This window comes from Clarias gariepinus, chromosome 4, assembly GCF_024256425.1.
Source record: "Clarias gariepinus isolate MV-2021 ecotype Netherlands chromosome 4, CGAR_prim_01v2, whole genome shotgun sequence".
Classification (NCBI taxonomy): Eukaryota; Metazoa; Chordata; class Actinopteri; order Siluriformes; family Clariidae; genus Clarias; species Clarias gariepinus.
Window position 1 is genome coordinate 27,841,627 of NC_071103.1, and position 21,810 is coordinate 27,863,436.

The 21,810-nt window shown below is 38.0% G+C and overlaps 1 protein-coding gene across 1 annotated transcript in view; it reads left to right on the forward strand.

The window, feature by feature from the left end:
* Positions 1–416: 416 nt before the first annotated feature.
* Positions 417–21,810, forward strand: part of si:dkey-22o22.2 (neural-cadherin) — a 116,879-nt gene continuing 95,485 nt past the window's right edge. The window contains exon 1 of the mRNA XM_053493547.1: positions 417–1,365. Within this exon, the coding sequence (XP_053349522.1) occupies positions 417–1,365 (949 nt within the window). The remainder of the gene's footprint in view (positions 1,366–21,810) is intronic.

Genomic DNA, 21,810 nt, shown 5'->3' on the forward strand with positions numbered 1-21,810 from the left:
CAGTGAAACAGGAGCCGTAACGCTCGCACGGTGCATGTTAAATTAATCAGCCCCTCTTCCAATCGTGTGGGCGTGGCTAAACCGTAGGTTCAGCCCTTGTGCGTTGTGATTGGTTGACAGTTTGTGGGCTGGGCTGTGGACCACATGGAGCCTGAGCTGCTGTGGACCAGGGGATGCTGCAACTCAGAGTTGAATGATGCCGGTCGGAGAGACGCAAACCACCATGTCTTTTCATTTTGAACACTTGGCTTGATTTTTTATTTTATTTATTTTTTTACGGACTATTGCATGTTGAACTTTACCAACAATTTCTGTTGTGTATACTGCGTGAAAAAAAAGTTTACAATCTAGATATAATTGGTTTATTGATGAAAAGGTTGTATTTGTAATAGAAAGTGATTAAAATTATTTTAAACATGAAGACACGTCGACGAGAGATGAAACTTTTAGGATGTGTGGATGCAGGTTTTCTCGCTGTTTTCCTTTCGTTCTCTGTCGTGGTCGCAAATTCTATGGTTTATTATGGGCAAGTTGAGGAAAACGCGCCTGTCGGCTCTGTAGTTTTGCATTTCGGACTCGAATGCAAAGAGTCAGGCTCGTTGGGACTCAGGAGCACTTTACGCGGGGAAAACGCATCGGATTTCTCACTTTTGTACTCATCAAAAACAGGGTTTCTCCTAAAAACCGCGAAAAGTTTGGACAGGGAACTCAAGTCGAAGTATGAAGTGAGAGCGCTTTTACCAGGATGCGCGTCGGACGCAGTTGCTATAAACATCGAGGTCCTGGATAAAAACGACAATCCGCCGCAGTTTCTCACTTCAACCGAGCGCATAGAAATTAATGAATTAACAGCTGTAGGGAGCGAGCTGCTGCTCCTGAGCGCACGGGACAGGGATGCCGGGAGAAACGCCGCGATCACCTTCTTTACGGCTCCAAACCCAAACATTCACGTGATTCCTAAAACCGGCCAAGTTGTCTTGGTCCGCTCCGTCCACGCGCCCGCTAACCTGACCGTCCCGATTTACGCGAGAGATCACGGAGACGCGGCGCTGCTGAGTGAACCGCTACAGCTGCACGTCGGAGTCACCAGCGCGCGAACCTTTCTCCCAGCCAAGGGAAGGATTGCGAGAACTCCGAGAGCTGTTTCTGAGGAGCTCAGCTATACTGTAGCGCTGTCAGAATACGCCGAAGCAGGAGATGTGATCTTCACTGTCCCGGATCAGAAGTTTGAGGAAAAGCGTTTCGAGTCGCTGTCACCGGAAGCGGGTTCAGCAGTGCGCGTGGAGAGGGAAACTGGACGAGTCTACTTAATGCATCAGCTAACTTCTTCCACACAGCTAGTGGTGAAAATCCTAAATGCCAGAGGTAAGTCTGCACTTACTGCCTTCTGTCGCCATGGCCAGGAACATCCCTGCTGCTGGTCTGACCTGCTGCCAAAACAGACTGAGCTGGTCAAACTGGCAGCCCATCTGGGCCAGCTGGTAATGAAAGCAAACACACAATTAATGCACCATTACAGATAAGTAGTTTTTCAGGAAATCAGACAACACTTGGAAAAATAATAATATATATATATTTTTAACTAAAACGTTTGTCTAGTAATAAAGAAACTGTAAAATAACTTACCAGTTGGCACCAGAACAGCCTATGGTTTGGCAGCTGTTATCCAATCAGAACAGGAAGCACCATGCCTAAAACTGCATACTGCTTTTGTGCTACTGCTCTACTATACTAATATAGTAATAAAGTACAAATATAAGTATATACCTAATATTTCAATAAATTACACAATCCTTGGTAATATTCGAAAGTAATATGGCAAAAAAAATTTACAGCACATGATATTTATTACAAATAATATGGTATCCATATATATATTCATATGCAGCTAAATAGCTAAATAGTACATGAGTTGCACAGTTAAAGCCTAAATGCAGTGGTATTTAAGTTCAGAGATTTCAAAAAGTAAAATATTACACAAAAAAAACAGACTGACGCTATAATGGAATAATATCCAATCATCTACATGTTAGTTGCAGTTAGAGAGAGACCAATCCCACTTTTTTCTGGGAAATGGATGCTACCTGCTGCTGATCTGGTACTGATACTCACATGTTTTTTTACAACTAAGCTGGCTCTCTGCAGATTTCTATTACATCCAAACTGTGATGGAAAGATGTTTTAAGACAAGTTAGATCTGACATGCAGGGAGTGTTAAAAGGTTATACAGCTTAAGGCCTGTCAGTAAATTGGAGTGAAATAAACACGACACACAACGTTTCATGCATTGCAGAAATATTTTTTAAATAATATTTCAAATATTATTGTATGATATTTTTGTCATATCCTCCACACACTCTGACATGCATTTGGTGTTTCTGGAAATACAGATGACAAGAATATGCTTTAAAAGCATACTGTAATGAAATTATTATAACAATAGTATACCATGTATTGCCCATCTGTATCTGAAATTCACATTTTCTCACCTGATCTGTCTTTAAAAGTTAATAAGAGCAACAAAAAAAAGTAGATTTTCATATTAACAGGCAACACGCTGGTGTATTTCTTAGCACTGTGGCCTCGCACCTCTAGGGTAAACGGTTCAAATCAAACCTCAGGTCTGTGTGCATATAGTTTGTATGTTCTCCTAATGCTTGGTGGATTACCTCTGTCTACTCTGGTTCCTTCCCACAATCCAAAAACATGCAGATCGTAGTATGTGAGTGTGTGTTCTCGTGCCCTGTGATGGAATGATACCCCATTAAGGGTGTATTCTGCATTGTGCCCCGAGCGCTCTGGGACCTGCTCCAGGCCTTCTGTTTGCAGTTTAAGCACTATAGAGTATGAGTGGGTGAGTTATGTTAATGAGAGAAGATAGGATGCAATCTCTTCTCTTTTAAACACTATCAGAAAACTTAAAGTTATAGTTTCACCTCTGATTAACGCACTGACACGAGAGGCTTCTTTCCAAAAATCTAAATAAATGTATTTTAAGAGAAGATCTAATCAAACATTATACAGTGTATCCTCCATACAGGACCCTGAAAATAAGGTCTTACAATAGAAACAATAGTGTATTAGTATCTGGAATTTGCCTTGCATCTGAAACTATTGCCAAAGCTCCTGTTTATTAACACAATCTATCTAGTTATCAACACTGAACCCTATCTGTATGTTTAGTTACTGCTGTCACCTGAACTGTTAATGTGTCACATCTGGCACTTTCCCATCGCTTGATGTTTTTCACACATTTACGGCATTGACTTTTGTCAGACGCCTATTATCCAAAGCAACTTAAATTTTTGTTTAATTTCATTTTGCCTCTGAGCAGTTAAGGGCCTTGCTCAAGGGCTCAACAGCAGCAACTTGGTGGTGCTGGGGTTTGAACCTATGACCTTCCAATCAGTAGTGCAATGCCTTAATAAATGAGCTACCCCTCACTTGCTTACACATTCCTGTAGATTGGATTGGTTGCATTCATATTTTTGGTTTATATAACATTTAAGCAGTTATTTAGTGAATCACATAAGTGTATTCTTTTACTGTATATCTGATTAGACGATCTTGTGGTAACTATTTGTGACATTGTTTTAAAAGATGTCTTTTGTTTAGTTTTTCAGTAATTTGGTGGTCACGTAATCATAGAATTGATGCACTGAACAGAAGAACTGTACAGTCATGGCTATATTCACTCCACCGATATGAATGAATTGTGACATGTTGGCTAAACTGACACAGAGTTAGTGTAAATATTAGGATGAAGCCAACTAATTACAAGCATAAGTTTGGATGAAGTCGGTTGGGTTATGTCAGGTTTACTTTATTAATCAGGATCTAAAATGTGAGCCTACACTCACTGTTTGTTTGGTTAAATCAGCAGTATTTACCCACCTGGAAATCACCAGGGACATATGCTTTGGGTGTCTCAAATACCTTCTCCACACCAGTATGTACTGTTTTTGTGTGAGACTCAAGGGTTTATTTTTGTATGTCAGGACCACATGCATCATTAGGAGAGGGCATTGGATTGTGATTACAGAGGATTTACAGGTTATGGCTCATGACAAGTTTACAAGGAAAATCTGAGACTCTTAATTTTGTATAATATTCACAAAGATCATGCTCATCAGTCTTCATATTTACCATAATGTCTAGCATTTGGTGTACTTCTAAAATACTTTTTTGCATGTAAAACTAGGAATCATGCAAGCCTCTTTCATGGCAGTTTTCTTTGCATAAAATTGAACTGATAATTATGAAAATGGCTGTACGATAGCTGCTAAAACAAGAGCTTAAGATGTAAAACATGATTTATCCTAGCCAATTCTGATACAACAGCATTTTTTATAGTATACCTATATATGTATACAGTTAGTTAGTTTAATGAGTGTACAGAGTATTATCACACTCTTAGAAATTTGAATTTAAATAAAAAAAAAAATTATGTAAATTATATGAAAGCAGCATGGTAATTGTTAACACTGGTGCCTCTTACCCGTAGGGCTGGGGTTCAAATCTTATCTATGGTCTGTGTAAGTGTGTGTGAAGTTTCTCGTGGTCCTCATGGTGTCCTATGGTGTAATCTGACTGGTGCTCCCAAATAGCTGGAAGTGATGTGCCCTGCGATGGGTTGGTACCCACTGTAGTGCAATGAGTTCTCTGGGATAGGAGTCCCCTGTGATCCAACACAGAACAAAGATAAGGACAAGCAGTATAGACAATGGATGGATGAGTAAAGTGAAATTGTATAAAAGAAATCCTTTGCAAAAATGTTATTTAAAATTAATTTCTCATGTAAGTGTGTTTGTGATTAAACATTACAAATTTAAAATAAAGTACTGTATGTTATAAAAGTATTTAAAAAACATTCCCCCAGGTTTCCTTTTGAAATAACATCTAGATAATCTAGAAGTTCACAATTTTCAATCACACCTTTAAGCCAGTGTGATTCACTTTCTATTTTAGATTGCTATTTAACAAGCCTTGAAAATGTATTTCAGTTTAACATTCGCCCTAATTTAAAACTCTCATTCAAAATTTTTGCCATTTTAATTAAATTTTTTTAATTGCAGAATTCCTTATCACCTAGCACTACACAGGTCTCTAATCTTTTATAGTTGTGCAGCCTTTATCTCCTCCCTGTCACTTTATGTTCAGTTCGCCAAAATGTTTAATGTCACTGGAACAGACCTGTCGCAATAACACAGCACAACAGCATAGTGGAGTTAGCAGAATGGTGAAAAATCTGGACATCTCATTGGTCGCAGGTTTACTTTGTAGTTTGTATAGTGCAAGGATGGTCTCCCCAAACGCACATGGTAAAAACAAGCCAACACACAAGTCTTTTGGGAGGTAATTATGTCAGCAACCATTGTATTCCTGAAATGTAATACAGTCTGGTTGTGTAAACATACGAAACCTGGTCACTAATTTGCTTTTCAAGTGTCTTGCATATCCAACTGTCCTACACCCACGGCTCAGGACAAACTCCGTGCACGTATATGTGCAGTTACAGATGGCAGACATGATGTGGTTGATTCACTCCAGTGTCAGGTACCATTTAATTAACAACCTGCTCATAGAGTGCAGGGGGTTAACAGTTTGTCCTGCTCCATTACCCACACTAGCATTAGCATGCCATGTGCCTCCTCAGGACTCCAGGGCAGTCTTCTAATCCCCATAAAGACCATCCCTGTGGTGCCTGCATTGCCTTAGTAAACACTGATAATGGCTTGTATGCTGAATGCGCAGAGGCTTCTCCATGCTGTGTTCCTACAAGCACTTTATTCACCCCCCTCCAGGTAGCACAGCGGCCATAAAAGTTCGAAAATCCTTGTGAGGAACAACTTTAGCTTTCCGGGAATGCAGAAAACACTTTGCATGTAGAGCTTGCCTGGGGTGATATGGAATGGAGGTTGGAGGCTGAGGGAAATTTGTGATGAAAAACAAAAGCACTGAGACTGTGAGGCAAATACAATAAAGAGAAATATGCACATGTTCCTTTTAAATGAGCTCTGCATAAACAAATATGCAGAATGAGTCCTTATTAGATTTGCATCTGGCTGGAAATAATCCATACTTTCTGAATGCTGAGAAGATTCACACTGTAAATACTCACTGCACATAGTTAGAGCTAGTGAGCCTCGCCAGTTTGCTTATACACTTTCCATTTGTTCTGTGCTTAGTTATCGTGCATTATTATCTCCAGTGAGACAAGAGGTCCAGGGCACTGAGAAGGTGTAATGTCAAGGCTCGCGTTCACAACAAAGCCACATCTCACTCAAACCCCCTCGTCATAGTCTAGTGCCCTTTCTGTGACTCAAGCCCCCAATTATCTTCCAGTCCTCCTTCTTGTCCCTGGTGTCTCTCAGATGTGTGGTAAGTGTACTGTAGGTATAATAAGGGCCACGTGACCTTTCGCCTCCCACATAGACTCACTCATTCAGAAGAGTGCCTTTCTCATTGTGACCAGCAGAAGCCGAAGATGTCTTCGGTTCTAGAAGCCTTTCAGCGTCTATTACATGTCCAGAACCCTAGGGTGAAGAAATGGAGAAAGGATGGAAAAAAAGTGTAAGCTTTTTGGGCACCTACTGTAGTTCTTGTTAAAGCTGTTAACGGAGGACTGAATCAAGTTTCATCCAGTGCATGACGTTTACCGCATGGCAGAATTTGACTTACCATGGAGCAAGAAAAAATTTGTCTAAGATGTGGCTTTCATGTGATGGAGCACCTCATTTTAGTGCATTTTTTGAATATATTTTATCCTATGAAAAAAAGTTTTATGTGCACATTATATTTATATTGCTAGCTAGGTTTTTTTTTTTGTTAATGAGAGTGACCAGTTTAGCTAAGTAGACAGGCTCTACCCATCCAATGCTTATTCTCATGTCATTATAAGTGTTTGTATAATGTTGGCTCGTTTTCCTCTATGGGCTGAAGAAAACTTTAAGGGCATTGATGGCTCAGTGATAGGCTTCTCATCTACAGAATGCCCAGGTTTAATTCCAGTCGTATGCCCATACCCAGCCACTAGGTTGCAGGGCATAAATAAATAAATAAAATAAAAATAAATAGTGAGAATTGCAACAGGAAGGGCATCTGGAATAAAACCTGAGCTACAGTAAGATTAAACGTAAAAACAAAATATAAATGTAAAAATGCCACAGATTTCATGTACAAACATTAAAACAGCAACAACATTCTGAAATGTAATGTTGAAAAAGCTGATGGCATTACCATCAAATCAGTTCCAGATCTTCGTAATGATATGTGATACAAACTTTGCTTTTAGATGCCTAATTTGCCACCACAATCAAGCGGTAACTGGAATAACACAACAGAAATACTATTTGTAAAAACATGGAATACATTTTAAAGGTGAACAAAATATATATATATTTTTAAAGGCAATGGATTTTACACTATTTGACTGCTATAGCAGATGTGGTACAACTGACATGGCCATATTCATGAGGTGATGTATTTGAATAGAGTTATATCTATTTAGTATGAAAACAGAATGATTTTTCCTTTGCTGTGTGTGTGAGGGAGCCAGAGGCAGCTGATTAGATGTGTCACTCACTCAGCATCCAAGAAGATGCTCAGCCACGCAGTCATTCCTGGAGGATTATTTGGTTTATTAAGCTACCAGAACACATGCACACACAGCATAAACTTAACCTTCATGAATCATATGATGAAATTGTAAACAGATGAACCGATCACCAATATAAAAAACTGGGTCCATTTTTATAAGTCGAATGTTTCGTCGCCGGTGTGCCCTTTAGTGTCACGTTTAGATGACAGAAGGAATTCCGGTGCCCAGAGGCTCAACAGACCACCAACGTCTCATTAGATTTGTTTAGTTTGTACAATTAGTTCTTCTCCCATCTGCTGTGTTTTAGCCTGGAGACTGGATCCTGTGCTCACATTCTATATAGACAGCCATTATAGAAATGTCCACAGGAGATTTCAACACACACTAAGACAGTCTGAAAATGACACTATGTGTGTATGTGTGTTGACTGGGGTGAAAGCATTAGGCTATTTGGAGGGGATAAATGACTGCAGGTTACATCTTTGCAAAGAAGCAAACTGGTCTTTTTTAGTTGTAAATGAAGCCCTGGAGAGGTGTTAGCGTCTCTTTAAATCAGTGTTAGTATGAGAGGAGGCAGACATAGTTACAGGAAGGGTTGTGAACTGGTGATGAAGGCTGCAGGCAGAACCAGGCTTTGTGTGTGTGTGTGTGTGTGTGTGTGTGTGCGTGCGTGCGTGCGTGCAGGTTGTAGTTGCGTATTGTGATTGCCAGCAGTGAGGTGAGAGCTGTCAGTCAGGCAGGCATATCAGCAGAGACTTACTGCTGAGGCAAGAAGCAAGAGCAATTGCTCTTTTTTTAAAGAAAGAAAAGCAACCTTGGTGAGCCCTGCAGGGCTGGTTTTTAATGGGACCTATGCGATTTCAAAAGTCTTCTGCTGCACGTGAGGCAAACTATAACGTCCGATTAAACCCAGTTGCATAAGAGATCAATGAGAAACCAGGACCCTGAAAAAATGTTTTGTAACCTTCATCATTGTATAATAGTGTCTGGAGATATTAAGTGTAGCTCCTGCTTTTGTGCATCAACAACTGACACACTGCAGGCGTCTAGTACCATGTTTAAAAAATGTATTTGGTTGTTTGTTTATTTATTCATTTGTTAGCTAGAACCAGAGATTTGTCACAGCATTGCTTTTTATTTTTTGATTTGTTAAAACATTGATGGCAACCAGCTCCATATCCTCAACGGAACCTACAGTATATGTAAGTCAAACTGGAATACAGTTTTATGAACTTAAAAACTAGCTTAATTTCTCTATATAATCTTCTATTATACTAAGGTCAGTGTATATACTAGTGCTTGGGTATCAAAAAGGTAACATGTTTTCTTAGCCATGCTTGGACTGCTTGTCTTACGTCTGAAACACTAGCCTGCCAGGAACTCCCTTAATGACCCAAACACATGAAAATGGTTTGGAACAAGGTCAGGACTGTATGGTCATATGACAGTTACTCCCAGTTGAGTTCCTGTAATGTGCAAATTGTGTTTGTGAATCATTGTGTGCACAGTTTGCACAGACAGATGTGTGTGTCCCACAGGCTGCTGACAAGTTAATTATTATTTTTCACGAATCAGGCGTTCCATGGAAACATGGGAACAACTGCAGTGGGCTCTGTTCAAACTCAGCCACGATCGTCATTTACGGACATTCTTTAAAACATTTGCACCATTTCAAAGAGATGAGTTTCATCATTTTACTGTTCTTGAAGTCTTCTGTTAACATTAATATTAAGTATTAATATAAAAAAAGTACATATTCACCAGCCTGTTTTATGCAAGTATCCAGCCAGCCAATCCTGGTAGCAGCGCAGTGCATAATGTCATAAAAATACAGGTCAAAAGCTTCAGTTAATTTTCTAATTTAATATTAGAATAAGGGTAAAAGTTTGATCTAGGTGTTTTTGGCTATGACATTGTGGTAAGTATGAGATTGGGCTGGTTTGACTATTTCATAATCTGCTGATCACCTGAGTCACAACAGTCTCTAAGATTAAGAGTAGTGCAGATAAAGACAAATGAGCAGCAGATCTGTGGGTAGACATGCCTTGTTTATGAAAGAGGAGAATGGGCAGACTGGTTTAAACTGGTTGTAAATCTATGATAACGCTTTTAGATGTATAAAGTTGATGCACATCATGAAATATTTATTAATAATCTTCAGTTATTATTCTGCAAGCAAGTTGCACCCCTGGGGTTTCTGAGTGATAAACTGTTTTGGACCCAGACATTTAGAGCATAGACATTTAAAAACCACAGCCCCTGGTAAAACTGATGAAATCACCATACTTCACCCAGCATTTTCCTTTGTAGCAAATAAACAGTTCATAGATATGATTTCACCTTTACTTGTTTAAATACTGTAATACTTGTTAAAATTTCGCCGATAAAAAATATGCTAAATAAATAAATAGATAAATAAATAAATCACAATTAATACATTATTTTTTCTCCTCTGGCTTTTATGATGGGCTGAATTCTTTGAGGCATCGACTTCACTAATGAAAAAACAATAATCAAGCTTCATCAAGCTTGTTTCAACTTTCTTGAGTAAATCTCTGATCAGCATTACCTTGAAAATCAAATATTTTAATGGCCATGTCAAAGATTTGATCTGCCTTTCCTGAAGCTTTATCACTCTGTGCTTTGTGGCAAGATAGACTATTATCCTGAAAAATTATTTCATCACCAAACCTATTTTCTATTGCTGAAATGAGAAAATGTAAAAATTTTAATTGTAATGAGTGCCGTCTGGTTTGGTCCTTTACTGGACATGCAACATTGTATAATAAATGAGTGGGATACTTAGATTTTTTTTTCTTCTTCAGACTGTCATCTTTATATGTTTTATTAGAACAGAACAGATATTATAGCATCATTTCGTTGACCAATGCAGATTTTTTTATTTTCCACCAAATAGCACTTTCATCCAATCGTCTATAGTCATGATTCCTTTTTTAACCCACTGAAACCTTATTTTTTATCCATTTAGGTCTTAGTTCTGGGTTCTATTGAACTTTTCTCGCCATTTTGTTAATACCAACATCAAATTTTATATACATCTTACTCGAAGAAAAAAAAAAGAATAGTTTGCATCTTTAACCAGTATTTATTTTTAGAAATTTTATATCAAGTCCATACTTTGTTGGTTAACAATGAGTGCTCCTCCAAAAGTAATTTTTTCCTTCCTTCCTTTCTTTCACTTCCTCTACTTTCATTTTCATTTTTACTTGCCTGCTCAGTCACAGTCATTTTGGGATCTCGCTGTCCACATCCCCTGCTTTCTATTAATTGAACTTCATGGCAGTGCAGCAGCCAGCTCCTCCATCATGTTTTAATAGGTTATCGACAGGATACACAGAGTGGCCCAGAGCAGTTTTAATGATGAACTGGGACAAGGTCATCAGTGCTTCTCTTAGTTTGGGTTAAACTGCACTGAGCTCACGGCACATGGGGCCACCAGTTGTTTTTTTATCTAAATTGTTAAATTGGTCACACTGGCTCAGATTTATTTTGATTCCTGAAGAGAGAGCAATGTCACTTTGTCTCTTTTATCCTGTCTTTTGGAAGTCACTTACTTTCTTGCTGAAGAAAATTGCACTCTCGGTTTTAATGCGCTAATCTGGGATTTCAACAGGAACACCATTTGTCTGGGTTGGCAGCTGGTGTGGGTTAGCTGATTAAACTTATATGAATGAGATTAAAAATAATGGAATGAACAATTTCTCTTCCAACCTACTTCTAATAGGAGATCAATATGAGGTGAATGGTTTTTTTTCTGTAGCCACTAGGAAATGATTCTCTGAAGTTGTGAAGTGTGGCTCTTGTTATTGGGGATCATCAGCTAGGATACAGTGTGATGTTAGTCTCGCTTTTTTTTTCATAGTTACTGTGGGACCTTTGAAATGTTGCATTCAGGTTGCTTTGCTATCTTTACTTGGATTCGACATGAACAGAACAGACTAATATGAATAATCTGTGTATCTTTTGGTCTTAGGGCTGGATTGTAAATGTTTCTCATGGACAGTCTGGTCTATTAACATGAAAATTTTATAGGTTGGCTGATTTGTGCACCTACTGTTGTGCTATGGTTTTTGTGATCAGCATGTTTTCTCTTTCCTTTGTGGCTGCAAAACGAGCAAGCTAAAGCACTGACTCTCAGTAATTAGGCAAGCTCTGTTTACGACTCACATCTGTGGTGTTTCTCTCTCTCTCTCTCTCTCTCTCGCGCTCGCGCTCTCTCTCTCTCTCTCGCTCTCTCTCTCTCATTGTTTCTCTTCTATCTACTGAATGTTGTGCAAGTGTCTGATTTTAGTGCAGCCACTTTAGGAGCCTTAGGAATAGGAACCCAGCACATACATTTTTAAGAATTAATTAGATCATTAGATATTTTCAGGCCGGGCTTGGTGTGTGTTTGGGCTAGAGGCCTTTTTGAATGCTTTTTGCTTCTCTGTTCCTTTTTCTCCCATTTCCATCAATGTCCTGGTGATGGGGGAACAAATGAGCATCTTGTGTTCACTCCATTCTGTTTGATGCCATGACCCACATACAGCTTTCTGTAAAAGAACACCTGTTTCCAAGCCCAAGTACACAACTGGGGATACACCTGCATTATAGTGTGTATCTGCATTAAACTGACACATACATGATTACATATATATTACACATATTAATTGCCTTCATAGAAAGTGAAACACCACCTGGCTTACTGGTTACTGTGTATACAGTATAAACGAATAGTGCTGGCATGAGTGGATGTGGGAGTACATTGGCATTATGGAAGTGTGTGTTAAGATATGGAGTGGAAACTGTCAACCTATGCTTCAAAGGGGGACCTTGGCACAAGATTAAGACATAAAATCAATATCATGTACATGTGTCAGGGAGAATCCCTTGTGTGATATTACTGATTTCGTAAAGGAGTACATTATAGCCCTGAATGATGATTTGCATACTGTTTTGCAGCGCTCCCTTCCAAGATGCACACTTCAAAGCCAGAAAACAAACTGCCAAAAGCATGCTTTTTTAAAGATTTGAAGGCTGTAAAAATCAATTAAGTAAATATGCAAACAGCTCTTTGGTTTATACACATCAGAAAATCAGCAGCGATAAATATGATCAGGATGTGAAGGAAAGACAGCTACTCTCATAAAGATGAAGCTAATATTAAAAGTATTCTTATTAATATCTAGGTAGCAATGTGGTACACTGGATAGAACATTACATTGATATTTAGTGTTGTGGAAATAATTAACCAAAACTATATAACCAGTGTGATTCCCATGTGAAAGAAAATCTCCATTGTGCTTCCAAACAATACAAAGCTTTATAATAACTCTTTATTTAAAAATATCAATACACAAACCAATTGCAGATACAGTATATCTGGCATACACATAGTATATGTAGCTATAGCATAAGCTAACCTGGACATTAGCTTCCTTCTAAAAGAAAGCTGGCATTACCTAAAAAGAAGTCAATGGCCGTGATATTGGATTCTGCATCTGAAAACCACAGCTGCAGTTTGGCCAATGCAGCATTTTTGATTAGGTTCCTGAAGGATTGCTGCTATCCACTAGAACTGTATAAAAGAATAATAAAGAAATGTTTATTACTGTAATTCATACCATTACTGTAAGGGTTGCCCACTAGAGGGCACTGTGTTTAGTTTGTAGTTTTTGTTGGTAGACTCAGTTTCCCAGAAGGCACCTCAGTCAGGTGATGCGGGTGCTCACCTGAACAAGGTAGCTCATTACTCTTGTTAAAAATAGCTGGTTGTTCTGGAAAACTGGGTCGAGCATTAATGTTAATTTTAGTTCTGTTAAGTGGGTTTTGTTTTATCTTGTTCTGTTCAAGTTTGTTAAAGTAGAGTTGGCATTTGGTTTCTGGAGCTCTTTAAGTTAAGTTTATATCTGTCTTGATTTAGTTTATGTCTCTTTGTCTGTGTGTCTCCTAGCAGGATTAGCCTCTAGGAGAATTAGCCTTTTGTGTTTACCCTTATGTGAGTAACCTCCTTTGCAAGTGTAGTTCTTAGTCTGTATCAATACTAATCAGTGCACTAACTAGCCTGCTTAGATCTTAGTCTGTCTAGTCTCCTCGTCGGTTAAGCTCTTAGTCTGTTTAGGTACTAACCTGTTTAGCCACTAACTTTGAGTTCTTAGTCTGTTTCATACCTAGTCTGCTGGCTACTAGTCTGTTTAGCTACTAGCTAGCTTAGCAGCTAATGTGCATAACAGCTAGTAGGCCTAGCCAAGTCTGTCTTGTGTGTGTTTAGCCCCTTGCATGTATAGTCCCTTGTGTTTAGTCCGCTAGTCTGTTTAGTTTGTCTTGTCTCGTCCGGTTTGTATCCCCTGTCTGTATTGTATTAGTTTGTGCAATCCCTTGTCAGTGTATGTCTGTGTATTAGTTGATTATTGGTTCTATTTATAGTATGCTCCAAGGTCCAGCCAACTTCCTTTGTTCATGTTTTTTGTTTATCATTAAAAGTCACTTTGTTTGCCATCATCCCCCTCTGTGTCTATGCCTTGCCACACCATGCCCACAGTCCAACACCTAGCAGTACGTGACAATTACATGGTATTCATCTATGGACATATTCATTCATACAGTATACTTGGTTTTGGACACAGTAAAGTTTATTAAATTTGACTCAAATTTGTGAAGTCCACTTTAAAAATATTATTTATGTGATTTATACACTATCAAATTATCACCTGAGTTCATAGTGATTACATTTGAAGTTTTTTTTTTTATCATAAAGGTGCCCAATCACATTGACAGATACCATGGTTAAGCTCATAATGTAAGATCACATTGTTGCTTTAATTAATTTAACAAAACTAACACTGCAATAATGTTCAGTAACAGTTCACTTGTTTTTAAGTAATATTCCCAACGAAAACCGTTGGTGGTGGTTATGTTTTGTTTTTATGTGTTTGTGTATATTTCCTCTTCTTACCTAACAAAAAGTGCAGGTTATTAAAAATTGTCAATAGGTGTAACTAATAGTGTGCGACAGTGTACACTATCCAGTAGGAGTCGTTTTGTATTCCAACCTCATTCCTGGTATTCCCAGGATAAGCTCTAGATTCACAAATACTGTGACTAACAACCCTAAGCAAACTAAAAAAAGGGGGGGGGAGTGTATCCATAAAAAAAAAAAAAACACTTGTCAGTGAAGGTATTCAGAAAAAAAAGCCTTCAGTTTGCTAAAGTGTGTAAAGGGTGAGCTTTTAAGCAATGGATAAAGGTCATGTGGTCTGATGAGTCCAGATTGACCCTATTATAGAATGATGGGTGCGTCAAGGTAAGAAGGGAAACTAATGAAGCAATGCATACTGCATACAGTTTTATAATCTAGGGTTGCTTCAGTTAGTCAGGTCTAGACTCAGCAATGTTATATGGCAAATAAAATGAAGTCAGCTGATGTCCTGAATGTACTGAATGATTCCCAGAGAATGATCATTGTATCACATCGACGGAGTTTTGCTTTTCTGATGGCACTGGCATATTCCAGGACAACGATTCAAAATTCGAAGCAAAATTCATCAGCCTCAAATTATGAAGGAGTCGTTCTGGAAGCATGAGGAATAATTTTCACACATGACCCTTAACACCTGACCTCAAAATGTTTGAGATGTGCTGAAGAAGACTGGATGATCTCCCATCATTAATACAATATCTCAGGCCGAAATGGATGCAACTGGATGGAAAGAAATGTTGCGATGCTGCTTAAGGTTAGCGAAACAATGCCACAGCAGGTGGGTCCCTCAACCAAAGCTAAAGGCAGTCCAATGAAATCTTAGAGGTTTTTTAGCCAGGCACTGTATATAGTGTTAAGTCAAGCTTTGGTTGACAATCTAGCACCGATTGGATGCACTTCTCTTTCTCAGGCTTCCTGCTGTATGAGAACCTGATGCTGGCTTTAAGCTCCTCAGCATGGATGAGACAGGTCAGAGTAATTTATTTCACATTTCTGCCAGATGACAGTGTAATAGAGGGCAGTTAACCCACAGGCAGCCTGTGTTCAAAAGAATAGGAAAAAAGATGTGTTCTCCTTGATGCTGCGACTGCAAAGTGAAAGCTTTATGTGAGCTTCTATATAATGCAGCTTTAACAAGATTTGAAGACAGGACTTAGTCTTTGTAAATCTGGACACTTGATATTTGACTAGATGAATGTACCCTGTAATTTGGTTTCCGTAAACAGACAGGAAGGACATGTTGGCAATTATTAACTGGGTGACCCTGGTATAAAATAATACAGCATGTAAGTCCATATTCTGTATTTTCCCTTTTTGTGGTAAATATTTTTATATTTATGTGATTGGGCATATAGAGACAGGACCAATGGAGTATGATATACAAGTAAAGGTCAGGTAACTTACTCATTCTTTATACCGATTATCCTGTACAGGGACGCAGGAGGCCTGTTGCCTTTTTCTGGGTGTCTATTGCAGGGCATCAATACACACTTACACACACACACACACACACACACACACACACACACACACACATACTACAGGCAATTTGGAAATGCCAATCAGCTTACTCTGCTTGTCTTAGGACTGTGGGAGGAAACCAGAGCACACTGATAAATAGAACTGTATACACAAACTCTATACACACAGACATAAAAGCGGGACTTGAATTCTCGACCCTGAAGTTTTGATCTCACATTGCTTAGGTCAGTTAACATACTTCTCAAAAAAGCAATAAAACAAATTCACTTCTTGAAACTGTGGTTGCTATTCAATGGGGCATTTGTACATCCACAGGCAAAGATCTTGTAATAAAGAGCTTCTTTTCTAAACTATACTTCATATCTAAATGCCTTTTGCACAGTTATTACTTTTTTGGCATTTTAGCTCTTGGCAGAGCTGGTGATACATCATTACCATGATTTATTCTGTGAGGAAAAGTTGTTCTTTGATCACTCAATAGATTTTATTGTGATTCATATTTTTTATGTTAGGAATAAAGCACAACAAGGCAGCTTGTCACATTACTGTAAAACCAGAAAGCTTAAAGTCCTCTGTCCTGAAGACTCGCTCATGACAGAAAAACTACTGTACTAGAAGTTATACATTTCTGACACTAGATATTCCAATGATTTCTAATTTTTCTTAAAATAAAAAGTTTCTTATCCATTCATTATTAGTCTATATGAATGAGTTTTATAAACATATTAACAAATCAGGATGAGCGCAATAATTTGAAAACTGTGATGAACACTTTCTAACCAATCAGATGTAAGACATTAATAACGCTGTGATTTTTTTTTTTTTTTTTGTGAACTCAGGATAAATTAGATCCGATAATAATAATGGTAATAAAAATAATCATAATTATTATTATTATCATTATTATTACTATTATTATTATTATTTTTGTATTTTTAATAATATTTTTTATGGATAAAGAGGCTCTGAGCCAGAAATGGTGACTGGCTAGTGGCACTTTTCCCCCATCTTTAGGAAAAAACGTTTCTTCAATTTTTCCATATGCTGTTAATGTTTCTAAGCTTCCTACACAGGATCTCATCGTAACCCCTTAATCATAGGTTCTTCTTATGGCCTTTTCCGTGTTGCCACAGACGAATACCATGACACTTCAGGATTGCAAATTTAATCTGCAATGTTTTAGCTCACACCTATTAACCTTCACCAGTCCTTGAATTTCTCGCATGATCTTTTGGTTTAAGCACAGGCTTTTAATGAACAGGAGAATCATTGACAGTAGATCTGTGTATGGTGTATGAGGTGATATTTGTGCTGAAACCGGAGAGGAGAAATAAGAAATTACTAAGATCTTTGGTTCTTAAAGGAAGATCATGAAAACAGGATACTAAAGCTAAAGACTCTTTTATGTTTCTATCTAATCTCAGCGCTGTCCTTGAGAAACTAAAGTTTTTAGTTCGACCTCTTTACTGATTTTTCTTTTTCTATGAACATTTTATTATCTAGACTTTTCACATGAATAACATTCTTGGATGAAATGAATTTCAGGACACACAATGAAACCTTTTCATTCGCAAACGTTAAAGCTAGTGACTGTAAATTATCAGATGTGTTCATGGGCTCTCATAGAGTGAGTTTACCACAAGGGTTATAAAGGTCACTTTAGCTCTTTACTTGATTTATGAATACAGGGTATATTAAGTTAAACATGAAAGAGGCCCTAGTGAGCACACGCATTGTGGTAAGTGTGTAAGAGAGAAAGATTAAGTAAGCAAGCCTGTAAACTATTAGAGGGGAGATATAGACCAATCCTATTAATGTGACTTTTAAAATGAAAGATTTTTATTAATTAATTAATTTTGTTTTTATACTTATATAGTCTAATATCTCTATTTTAGTACATTACAAGTTTATCCAAATTTATACTTTATTAGTATTCCGATAGTAATTTTCATGTTCCAAAAGTCTACCATGGTTTGACGACTAGTATAGTTTTGCCAGAGTATTTTTATTATACATTTATTATATTTGAGATGCAAAAAAGATTTTAATTTAGATGTTCTAGTAACAAAGCATAAAACTTTTGTTATACAGTACAGTGATACGCTTGATAGACGTACCATACTTTCCAAATAGACTTCCTAAACACTGTGTTTTCATAAGGGATTGTAGTAGCAATGTTTGTGTATGAAAACAGTTTTCAAATGATATCAGAGAGAGGCTTGGGCTTAAGCGTTGGCACTTGTTAGAAGGAGTGTGCTGGCTGAGTGCTGCGAGCTCTCGATGGCTCGTACACACTGATTGCACTTCCCAGTCCAGGCAGAGGCGCGACAGAGGCGGCTGTTGCTGCTTAACTCTTCGGCTGAGGGGGAGACTTGGGAATTTATGTCTCTTGTCAAGGTCTTTCATATTCCACTGCGCACAGTATTAATTGAACAGCACAGTTGTCACTATTTGATAATACTTTAGCAGTAGACTCGTCCAGGCATCAATAATGCATCGCTCAGCTAATACAGCATTCATTGCAGGGATCAGGGGTTCGTTTGCTAAGTTGTCCATCATCGTTTTTTTTTCTTACAGATTTTTTTCCCCCTGCTGTTATCATATTTTTTAGATAGAATAGTATATAAAGCTTTTAGCTGTTAATTTTTATTTGGGTTGATTGCAAGCTTTTTGAAAGCGTATTGCACAGAGGACAGCGTTAGTAATACTGCCTGGCTGTCGGTGGGTAGGATGTCATAATCTATGTGTGCAAGAGGGGTGAGTTGAGCTTAGCCGGATGCTGTCCGGATGCCTGCTGCTATTGCACTGCCTGCAGCTAACCTGTGGCTTCAGGGGGTCAGAGGTTGAGTGGCCCACCCCTGAGCTCCTGCGGGCCAAACCAGAAACACATGGAGGAATTGCTCTCCAGAACCCTAAACTCCTCCCCCACCTCCTTCCTCTCTATTTTGCAGAGGAACCTGGAAGCCTGGACATCAGCCATGTGTCTCTGCCTTTATCACTCTTTTTTCTTTCTCTTTCTCTTATATTCATTAACTGATGTCTTCTTCCTCAGCCAGCTATAAAGGGGACTTTCAGTATGTTACAAAGTTTAATAGAGTTCAGTTGTATTTGACAAAAAAATTGTAACACTTAAAATTTTTTTAAATGTTAAAGTGACTACATAAGTGCTTTATGACTACTGACCGAAAACTACATTGGGTTTTTTCATGTGAAGTCAATTGTCACTTGACATTTAAAGTGATCGATACTTTTATATTTGTTATATTTAGATTTTTTATGTTAAAAAATTTGATTTTTTTTAAAGCCTCTCGTAGATTTACAGTATTCCACTTTATCCATACATATCCACAGAATCAAATTCATTATTTAACTGATAATCACAGCATTTCTATGGTACATACTCAAACTAAGTGGAGTACACAGTCACAGCCTAGACTCCTATTGATTTTGGTTTATTTCAAGTAAACAATTCAGCAAAGGCTTGCATTTTTCACACCAAACGCTAATTAAAAGCGTTAACGTAAACATTAGTTAATTTTTTTTAAATGGAAGTCTTACTGCTGTGTATTTGTTTAGAAATGTGTCAAGTGTAAATTTGCTTGAATATAGCTAGAAAGGACCTATCACCTGAAAGCTTGTATCTTTTGTCTTATTCAACCTAGTGTCGAAAAAGTAAGCAATTATTTGACAGGTGAGGTGATCATAAACTAGTCATAAACTGGACAAGACTAAATGAGTAAATGTAAAGCAGGTTATGTTCAAAACAGACAGAAAGCTAAGGCTTGGAATAATCACAGATGCAATAGTGATGCAAGACTTCACAAGGAAATCTGGAGAGCCTGGGTTATTTAAAGTGTAGTGTGATTGTAAACAGATGAGTGTCATCAGTAATCAGGTGATTTTGAGCAGGGATGGGTGCTTTCCTGGAGGTCATGTGATGAGTCGGTGGGTGCACTCTCTCTCCAAAAAAAAAATCTTCTGGTTTAGGTCATGTACCAAAATAAAAGATACAGGTACATGTTGTGGCATTGTGTTACATCCTTATACCTCATACCATAGTGAAGTTGTTTTATCTCCTCCTGAAAAAATGAGAAAAATCCAACTTTAGTTTATTCAAAGACAAGCTAATCCTTCATCCTGACATAATAACTCATGAAATAGATGTGCTACAATTATTGACACACTGGCATTCAATACTTTGTACAACCTTCCTTTACCAATAAAGCAGCATTGGGTCCTTTTCTTATAACACTTTATAAAGTTGTAGAATACAGAGCAGGGTATCTGAGACCATTCCTCTTTACAGACTCTCTCTGGGTCATCCATGGTGCTAGACCTTTCTTGTGCACTCTTCACTTCGGCTCAGGTCAGGGCCCTGATGGCTGTGGTAGAGGCTTGTTTCTGTGGTCAGGTATTTTTTTGTGTTGATTTGGACATTTGCTTTGGATTATTGTCCTGCTGGAAGATCCAGTGACAACAGTTTTAGTTTCCTGACAGAGGCAACACGTTTTTCATTTAAAATGTCCAGGTATTTAATGGAATCCTTGATGCCATTTCCAGGGCCTTTGAAGGGAAAACTGCCCGACAACCTCACAGAACCTACACTTTATCTTATAGTTGGGATAAGTTTCTTTCCATTTTAGCCAATGTCCCTTCTATACCAAAATCCACCTTGAATGTTTATTGACAAAAGCTATTTAATTTTTTTATTTCAACCTACAGTTTAAGTCAAAGTTGTAGAAGTGTTTCTCAAACACCCAAGGCGGTTATGTTTTTGTTTAACTAAGATTAAAGCCATTTTCCTGTGTCACCTCGTATTTGTACCTCAGTTGAACAGAAAGTCATGAAAAACAGCTTGAAGGTTCCTCTACACGCCAGCAATGTATATTTCAAATAGGAAATACTTCATTGCGTTCACAAAATTTTTCATGGGTGTCAACAATTATAGTGCATTTGTGTTTGTTTAAAATATTTTTTTTCAAGGATTTTTAAAAATATTTATTTTAATTAAAAGTCGGATTTTTCTAAAAAAAAAAATTCTTTGCAATTTGTGGCATGTTGGTGTAGTGGTTAGCACTGTTGGCCACGCAGGTTTGATTCTTGCCTCAGGTCTGTGTGTGTGGAATGTTCTCCTTTTACTTGTTGAGTTTTTTCAGGATAATTAGTTTCCTCCTGCATGCAGATATTGCTAATTGGTGCTTCTAAATTGGTCATTGTGAGTGTGTTTGCTTGTGTGCCTTGTGATGGACTGGTACCCTACCTAGTGCCCTGTAATAGGCTCCAGCGTTCAGTTTTCAGAGTTTTCAGTTTGCAGCGAAGCGGCTTGAAGCGGCCTGTTCTTAAAGAAGCTCTTAACTTTTCTTTTCTACTAAATTTTACAAAGGTTGCTAGTAATCGTACAATTGTACACCTATGCCAATATGAGGAGTGATAGCACAATTTCTTACTTTAAGCCTTATATTTATTGTATTGTAGCCGCAGCATGTATGCAGCTGTCCCCTTGGAATACTCCTTAATATTTAAGTGGGTGTAACCATTGTGTGAAAAGCATAACCAATCACTTTTCCAGCTTCATCCAGCAGCATGTAAGCATGTAAGAGTATTAACACAAGTTCAACAAGGACTTTGTTCTTTTCATTTTGCTTTAATGAAGGTCCAACTGTCTGGCTCTCCATGGAGAATATTTTTTCTGGCTGTGTTCTGCTGGCTATGAGAATTTCTTCTCTAATTTATTTGATTGTTCTGCATC